The sequence below is a fragment of the Terrapene carolina genome, unplaced genomic scaffold, assembly GCF_002925995.2.
Source record: "Terrapene carolina triunguis isolate 2854851 unplaced genomic scaffold, T_m_triunguis-2.0 Scaffold95, whole genome shotgun sequence".
Lineage (NCBI taxonomy): Eukaryota > Metazoa > Chordata > Testudines > Emydidae > Terrapene > Terrapene triunguis.
In genome coordinates this window covers 655,672-664,325 of record NW_020664446.1, presented here as the reverse complement: position 1 = coordinate 664,325, position 8,654 = coordinate 655,672, and the positions used below count along the sequence as shown (strand labels likewise).

The window sequence follows — 8,654 nt, the reverse complement described above, 5'->3', positions numbered from 1 at the left end:
ATTATTGTGTTATTTTTAAATAAGCTGGTTTGCGGCTGTTTGAACATGGAATCGGAAATCTGGGGCTGCTCTAGAATAATTCACAGCCTAAAAGTAGGTACTTGGCCAAGAGAAAAAAAAAGTCTCTGTATTAGTCCCAACTGCTGTTAAGTAGCACCTAGTGCTCTTTGTAAGGGCTTGGTGGTTTTTGGCTGAGTGTGTGTGTCATTAACAACCAGCTTTTGGCCAAAAGAAATAACATTTTCTCACCCAAAGACTTGTATGAGACCAGATGGCCCCAAGTGTCTGGAAGTAGGTCTTGGCAAACATGAAGTTCTTGAAAGTAGGATTTTCTAGGATTTATTCCTGATGAAACATAGCTGCTGGTTTGATGTAGCCAACTCTGTTTTTTTTTCTTCTTTTTTTCAGTTTCAAGTCATGTTGTGTTATTACTCATAAGGCCAAGTGTATTGTCTGTTTAATATGTGACAAAGGGAAAGAGTCTCTGAGCCAAAGAACTGACAACATTTTTAAACACCCGAGAACTGTTAAACAGGCAAATTTGATCAATTAATTTTTCTAAAGTGTGCCTTAAGCTTTGTAAGAGCAGCAGTGCGGCTTGCTGCGATGTGACTTTTCCTAGTCCTGTAGCAATGGGAGGCTGTGACTCGGCCCTCTGACGTCTTGCAAGACATGTTTGCGATGAGAGGGGGGGATTTTTCATTATGGAAATTTTCCTGCTCTTCTATGTGAAAGTGACAATATTGAACTTCAGCTGGAAGGTTTAATAGCCTCGGATCCAAGGATGGGGTTAGTTTACACTAGAAGTGCTCCAGCAGGTCCATTATTGTTCGGGTAACAGTGTGCTAGCTGCTCTCCACGGATCTAGGAGGACGGTCCCTGCCCTGAAGAGATCACAGCCTGAAAGACAAGAAGTGGCTGAGGGGTGGGGGAGAGCAGGCACACACACTCACTGGAAATGCCCCTCACACCTACCGGTTGTTAGCTGGCTAATTGCTTGTAGGCAGCATGACTGAAGTGGGTCTAAATGAGACATTTGAATGATGGAGAGGGGGCCTGGCTTATTACCTGAGGAAGGTCCATTCCTTGCATGGGGCAGGATGGCCGAGAGCACAGAGTGGTAGGGGAATCGGAGTAACCAGGCTGGCCCCATGGGCAAAGCCACGGGGTGGGAAGGTGATGCAATAACAGACAGAATCAGTTACCAGACTGTGCTTAAGAAAACTGCGCACCTTTCGCGCCAGCGAGGCTTTTGGGGGACCTAGCTGCTACGCCGGAGGCCGTGTTTCAGAGTAGCAGCCGTGTTAGTCTGTATCCGCAGAAAGAACAGGAGTACTTGTGGCACCTTAGAGACTAACACATTTATTTCAGCATAAGCTTTCGTGGGCTACAGCCCACTTCATCGGATGCATGTAGTGGAAAATACAGTAGGAAGATTATATATAGACACAGAGAACATGAAACAATGGGTGTTACCATACACACTATAAGGAGAGTGATCAGTTAAGGTGAGTTTTTATCAGCAGAAGAGAAAAAGAACTGTTTGTAGTGGTAATGAAAATGGCCCATTTCCGGCATGTCTCTCTGGAGAGGAGAGGCTGTTCTTGACTTAACTCCAGTGTATAACTTAAGACTAACTCAAGAATTAACAGTAGTCCAGTCACTAAGTAACAGTGACCACAACAGAGATGGATTCAACATACGGGGGCAGGAGGGAACCAAAAAGTGACACGGTGACTCGGAACTTTAGAAAGGGAGATTTCAATAAAATGAAAGGGCCAGTCAAAAAGGCCCTAAAGTTAAAAATAAAGTAAAACCCTTAGCTGTGGCTTAGGTGCTATTAAAAAAAACAAAAACCAGTGGTCTCAGAAGGCACGTGTGCTGCTGAACCAAAAGTGAACCAGGAAATCAAAGAGTAAAACCAGTAGACCTAAATGGCAGGTTCAAGAGGCTACTGATGCCAAGCAGAAATCCTTCGACATTTGGAAGTGAAGCTCTGAAACAGGAGCATGAATTACAGCAGGCAATGTGCTAGAGGGAAATTAGGGAGGCCACGATGGCTTCCAGGCAGCAAAGAGCTAAAGGTATAAGAGCAAATAAATGTTTCAGACTTATCAGAAGCAGGAAGCCTACAAAGAATCAGTGCAGCTGCTGGATCACTGGGGCTAAACGGAGCAATTAAGGAAGACAAAGACGTTGCTGGGAGATGGAATAATTTCTTTGCAGGAGTCTTCATCACAGGGGAAATTCCATCCCCAGCCGGCTCTTTTATAATAACGAAGATGAGGTTCTTTCAGAGACTGAGATGTCAGAAGAACCGGGAGGTCCTTGAAAAAGCAGTAAGTCCCCAGGCCAAAATGGTCCATCCAAAGGTTCTGAAGGAGCCAAAGTATGAAGTGGCTAAACTGCTAACTAAAATCGGCCCCTGTCCCAGGGGCTTGGAGGGTAGCTAATGTTGAACCTGTATTTAAAAAAAGGCTCTAGGGCCAATCCAAGGAGTTGCAGACTCCAAACCCTTAGAGTTGTAGCTGACTGAACCAATCATTAAAAACAGAATAATGAAACACCTACAAGATCATGCTACAACAGGGCCTGACAGCACAGTTTCTGCCAAGGGAAACTGCCTCTCATTAATCGGTTACAATTCGCTAATCAGGTCAGTAGAGTTGTGGATAAGGGAGAACCACCTGACATAACATACTTGGACTTTCAAAAGGCCTTCAACAAGGTCCTGCACAACAGGCTATCCAAGAAGCTAAGTCCCCATGGGGTGTGAGGGAAAGTATTGTCCTGGTTCAGAAACTGGCTAGGAGACAGCTAACAAAGTGTAGAAGTAAATGGTCTTTTTTCACCCTGGCAAAAGGTGAATAGAGGGGGCATCAGGGTTCCATATTGTGTTGTTTAATATATTTATTAATGATCTAAATAAGGGGGTGAGCAGCGAGGTAGCAGCATTTCCAGATGACACAAAGTTATTCAGGTCAGTCAAATCCAGAGAAAATTATGAGGAACTTCAGAGGGACCTGACCAAGTTAAGGGAAAGGGAAAACACAAAGATAAATGAAGTTCAGCATTGATAAATGCAAGTAATGCATTTATTGGAGAGAAAAATTTAAACTACTCTTACACCTTACAGGGTTCTAAATTACCTGTATCAGTTCAGGAAAGGGACCAGGATGTCACTGCAGACAGCAGAATGGAGAGCTCTGTGTAGGTGTGAGCTGAAAAGCTAATGAGATGCTACGGTGCATAAGGAGTGGGAAGGGGAATAACAGAAAATACTATAATGCCTTTTAATTATTGGTGCTGCCTGAGCCGGATACTGTGTGCAGGACCGGTCACTCAGCTGAAAACATATACTGCAAAATTAGAGGGGATTCAGAGAAAGGCAACAAAAGTTATTAGGGCCCTAGGAAGACTCTTAGAAAGGCGATGAATAAACGGGGACATCACAAAAGTTCATAACATGATGAGTGTTATAGAGAAGATAGATTCTGTGTGTTTGATAATACAAGAACAAGGGGACAGTCAGTGTAATTAACAGATAGCAAATTCAAAACTGATAAAAGGAAATACTTTTTCACGTAATGTGTAATTAGTCCGTGGAACTTACTGCCACATAAAGTCACTGAGGTCACAAACTTAGCAAGATTAAAAACGAGATTGTACATTTACATGGATAATAAGAATAATCACAGTTATAGCAGTTAATGTTAACGCACTTTGGAAGGGATATTAAGTCTAGTGCTCCAGGGCTTAAGCCGATCTTTAGGCCTCAGGAGGCGAGCTAATGCGTGGGGGGAGAGGGGAAATGATCCCAAATCTGCCTAATGTGAAGTTTCTTGCACCTTCATCTAGGGCATCTGGTTCTGGCCACTCTCAGAGACAGGATGCTGGACTGGATGGACCTCAGGTCTAACCTAGCCTGACAGTTCCTGTGATTCTCTCCATCTCTCTTTCCTTTGGTTTGGAGCTGGCGGGTTTCCCAGCTCAGTGTCCATTGGGGAGGGGAGTTGTCACTGCTCAGTCCCCACTCTAGACAGTCTGTCCCAAGCTCCTACTTCTCGCATTCCTCTGCTTCGGCAGCAGCGGAACGTCACTGAACCTAGATCTCCTCCAGGAGGGCACTGGGGCTTCCTACAGATCCCAGCACAGCATCAGACCCAGCCCTCACGCCCCGCCCATTTGAGGAAGAAGCAGTAAAAGAAGCACAGAGGCTTAACAAATCTGTCTAGATTTCTTCCCCAGGAAGCGTGCATCCTGGCTGTTCCTTTCCCCTCCCCTCTTATTAGGGAGATAAGGAGGTGGCTGTAGGGCGCACGGGACTTAACGGGTGCAGTCGGATGGGGTGCAGTGCCAGCCATCCCCAGCTGGGTCAGAAAGCTGCACAATGGGGCATTTCCGAAATACTCGGCTCTGCCGTTCAGCCTGTGGTCTGTGCTGTGCAGCCTCTCCCCCAGCCAGGTAACACCGCGTTGCTTTCCGTTGGGTGCAGGGCAGCCTGTCCCCCCTCGGAAGTGCTTTGTTGTCATCTTGTGCACACAGCAGAGATGCGGGTGCCTTTACTTGGTCTGGGGGCGAGAGCGGTAAGAGGGTTACGGGTGGAGCAGGGCTGGGTAGCCTTGTAATTCTCAAGGCTGAGCACGTTAGAGTCCCGATGTGAGTAGAGTAGAACTGCCCACCCTCCCGCAGCTCGCTAGTGAGTTACACGGGCTCTGTCCGTGCCCAGCGCTGGCCCGGCTTGCGCCTGCCCGCGGGTGCTCACGGGATTCAGCTTTTCCCAGGGAACCAGGTTCAGTCAGGCCTGAGGCTTCAGTTTGCCAGTGGGTCACTGTGGGGTGACCTAACCCACTCCCCACCCAAGAGGGCTGTGCTCCCAGCCAGGCTCAGGATCGGGGCCCGGGCCCCCGGCATCCTCGCCACTGGTCAGACGCATCAGCAGATTCCTGCCATCTGGCCAACAGTAGAGAAGGGCCCTGCAGGAGGGTCTCATTCGCCCACTGAAAGCAGGGGTAGGAAGGGCTCCCGGGTACCTTAAACAGGCACCTTTCTCCTCCAGGCCAGGTGCGGCTTCTCAGGTTTCCCCTTGTAGCTGCCTGGCCTGTTCTTTCCATGGCAGCGTAACTCAAAGGCTCTGGCAAGAAGGAAAGCGAACCGATCCCCCTGACATTGCAGCCCAAGCAAGCACAGAACCCCGGCTTCAGAGCAGCCTGACCACCGGCCCCGAGGCACAGGCTCCGCTGAAGGCCTTTCCCTCAGGCCTGGCTAATGCCTCTGCCTTCTCACACCCCATGAAGGGATTTAACCCCTTCGCTCCCAGCTGGGCAAGGGTTGGCACAATCGGTCACAGGTATAAAGCAAATCCAAGTGGCAGTCAGACTTCGCAGCAAGAGAGTGGGGTCCCCGGTTATCCCCATATCCTGTGTGGCATGGGTCATCGCTGCACCTGCCTGTGACCAGAAGGGCCTCTGAGTGTGCTACTGAGCACTAAGGAACCCAGACCAACGTTGCAAGAGCATTCACCCCTGGGAGCCCAACGGGCGCCACAGAAGGGCTGAGCATGTACAGCAGCTGCCAGTGGGCGCTCAGCATCTCTGAAGATCAGTGCCCAGTATCTCAAGTGGGGCACTCAGACAGAGCAGCTTCTTTTGAAAACTTGGGCCCTAAAGTCGGAGCAAATGACCCAGAGTAGGAGCGAGGAAGAGACTCCCACAACTCCTGCAAGAAATCAGCCCACCGGCGCCGGGGGCTCAGTGCAGGGGAGTCTGACGCTCGGCATGTTCTGTGTGAATCATGTCTGGTTTCACTGGGTGCTTTATCCCTCTTCCTCATCCTCTGCCTCCTGCTAGTTTTCTTAGATGGGGGCTCCAAGGCAGGGCACGGCCACAGTTCTGGTTTGTTATTTGTCCTGCTCCCAAGGCCCACGCCAAGCCGCGCCTCCCACCGAGCTCCGGGCTGGTGCTCAGAGTGGGGGAGCTCTGGGTCAGGTTCTGTACCAGCCCAGATCGCCTAGCTATGGCAGTGCTGTGCTCACCTGCTGCCTTTCTGCAACCCTCGTGCAGCAGGTCTGAGGTATCACCTCACCGCCTGCTGGCAAAGAGCTCACGAGCTGCTCTCCATGCCCGGGTATTTCCTGAGGAGCCCATCTGGCAGAGAGAACGCGGGCCTAGGAAGGGACACTTCGGTCCCTCGGCCCCATCGGCCTAGGGAGTCTCCCTGCTGAGGCCTGGGTGGAGAACGATGCCGCCCAGAAGCCCCCCCAGCTGCCGGGGGATTCCATTCCTGTTCTGTTCCCTTTCGACAGGTAAATCGCACCTGGCCATCGTGCAGCGGGTGAACAACGAAGGGGAAGGAGACCCGTTCTATGAGGTGATGGGGATCGTCACGCTGGAGGATGTCATTGAAGAGATCATCAAGTCCGAGATCCTGGATGAGACAGACCTTTACAGTCAGTGTCCCAGACCAGATACTGTGATGAGGGGAGCCAGGATAGGGCCTAGCTAGCTAGATTAGACAGACAGCTTGCCTAGAGAAACAGAGTCAGCCTGAGCAGCCAGGAATTAATTTCCTGAGGAGGGGAATGTATCCGTCCTGCGCCGCCACTCCCCACAGGCCCTGCGTGTCCTCTACAGCACAGAGCATGCGTCATGAAAATAACAAGCACAGCCTGAGACCCATCCTTGCCCTCCTGTGATTCTGGCACCTCACCTGCAGACGCTCTGTGTACGGCGCAGTCGCACTGCATGTCACAGGCCCCTCTGCCTGGCGTGGTCCCTCGGCTGTACGGGAAGGGAGCAATGTAAGTGCTGACTGACTCGGCCCGGTGCTTTCAGTGCACAGACTTGCAGGTATCGAGGGAAATTCCCGAGAGGAGGGTGGATCTGGCTGGGGAACTGTCTCCTCAGGGCGGGGTGGGAGCTCCATTGCTTGGATCTTTTAGAACTGGACTGGCCAAGGCACTAGAAAACAGCCTGAAGGGAACAATCCGGCCCTGGCAGCTGGGCGGCAGGGATGGACTGGAGGGGACCAAACAGGTCTAGATCTTCCGGCTGGCCCCTGTGGGTCTGGAGGCAGCAGCTAGGCTCCAATCTCAGCTGCTCAGACGCCGTGGGGACGAGCACAGTTTAAATGTCTCAGGTCTCGGCTACACTGGTGTAATTCGAGGTTCAGTTGTGTTCCAAGCTGACCTTAATCAGTATTGTCCCAGGCACGTAACCGTGCCGCTCTCCACCCCTGCAGCAGACAACCGAAAGAAGGAGAGGGCGCTGCACCAAGGCAGGAAGCCGCACGACTTCTCCATCTTCAGGCTCTCAGACAGTGAGATGAAGGTGAAGATCTCCCCTCAGCTGCTGCTGGCCGCGCACCGCTTCATGGCATCAGGTACCAGCGCCCCCTCGTGCCTCGTGGACGGAGGCCCAACACCCCCAAGCACAAGTGCCCTGGGGGCTCTCAGGACCCTCCCCACAGTATTGCCAACTCTCCACCACCAGGGTCTTGTGCTCTGCTGCCTCGTGGATTTCATCCGCTTCCTTCCCCCCAAGGAGGGGTTCCCCTTTCACCTCCTTCCTGGGGACTCGGACCCATGGGGGTCACAGACTCCCCAGCTCGGGGGCTTGGATTTGGCTCCCAGTCCTGGCCCAGGGCACCACGGGGGGACACTGCTGTGGAAGGCCCCATCACCTGAGTGAGATACCAAACCAAGGCCCCCCTCTCTCCTGTCCCTGGTCATCATAGGCGCCGACTCCGTGGGTGCTCCAGGGCTGGAGCACCCATGGGGAAAAATTAGTGGGTGCTCTGCACCCACTGGCAGCCAAGCCCCTCCACCAACCCCACTTCCTCCTCCTCCGTCTACCTCCCAGCGCTTCCCGCCAGCTGCCGCCAAACAGCTGTTTGGCTGCTCGGGGGGGGGGGAGGAGCAGGAGCATGGCGTGCTCAGGGGAGGAGGCGGGGAAGAGGTGGGGCCAGGGCGGGGATTTGGGGAAGGAGTCGGAATAGGGGCAGGGAGAGGATGGAGTTGGGGCGGGGACTTTGGGGAATGGGGGTGAGGCAGGGGCAGGAGGGGGCGGGGCAGGGGTGGAGTCAGGGCGGGGCCGGGGGCAGAAAGGGGGGGTCGAGCACCCACCGGCGGGAGCAGAAGTCGGCGCCTATGCTGGTCATCTGCCTGGGTGAAGTTATGATCCCTGAGCGCTTTGCCAGCAGCGTCAGGGGGAACGCGAGCATCCCAGGCAGCGTCTCCTGACTGGGCGGAGTGAGCACACGGGGCCTGCTCAGCCCTGCCCTGCTGGGATTTCCCACGCGGAAAGGGCCGTGGGATAGGTGGAGTCCATCTCCTCTCTTCCCCCTAGAAATCGAACCCTTCAAATCTCCCTGCCTCTCGGAGAAGATCCTGCTGAGGCTCCTCAAACACCCCAACGTCATCCAGGAGCTGAAGTACGACCATAAGAACAAGCAGGCCGTGGAGCACTATCTCTACCAGCGCAACCGGCCTGTGGACTACTTCGTCCTCATCCTGCAGGTGCGTCCAGGGCCAGGGCGCTTCCCCACGCCAGGCAGCCCGAGGCTGAGCCCCACAGGGGCTGTCCTCAGTGGCTCTCACCTGGCTGGGCCAGACCAGGTCGTTCAAAGGGAAGAGCCTTGGGATTTCACAGCCCAGG

General features: G+C 52.8%; 1 protein-coding gene across 1 annotated transcript in view; it reads left to right on the top strand.

The window, feature by feature from the left end:
- Positions 1 to 8,654, top strand: part of CNNM1 (cyclin and CBS domain divalent metal cation transport mediator 1) — a 56,194-nt gene that overhangs the window by 29,223 nt on the left and 18,317 nt on the right. The window contains exons 2-4 of the mRNA XM_029911355.1: positions 6,305 to 6,448; positions 7,240 to 7,380; positions 8,346 to 8,515. Of these exons, the coding sequence (XP_029767215.1) occupies positions 6,305 to 6,448; positions 7,240 to 7,380; positions 8,346 to 8,515 (455 nt within the window). The remainder of the gene's footprint in view (positions 1 to 6,304; positions 6,449 to 7,239; positions 7,381 to 8,345; positions 8,516 to 8,654) is intronic.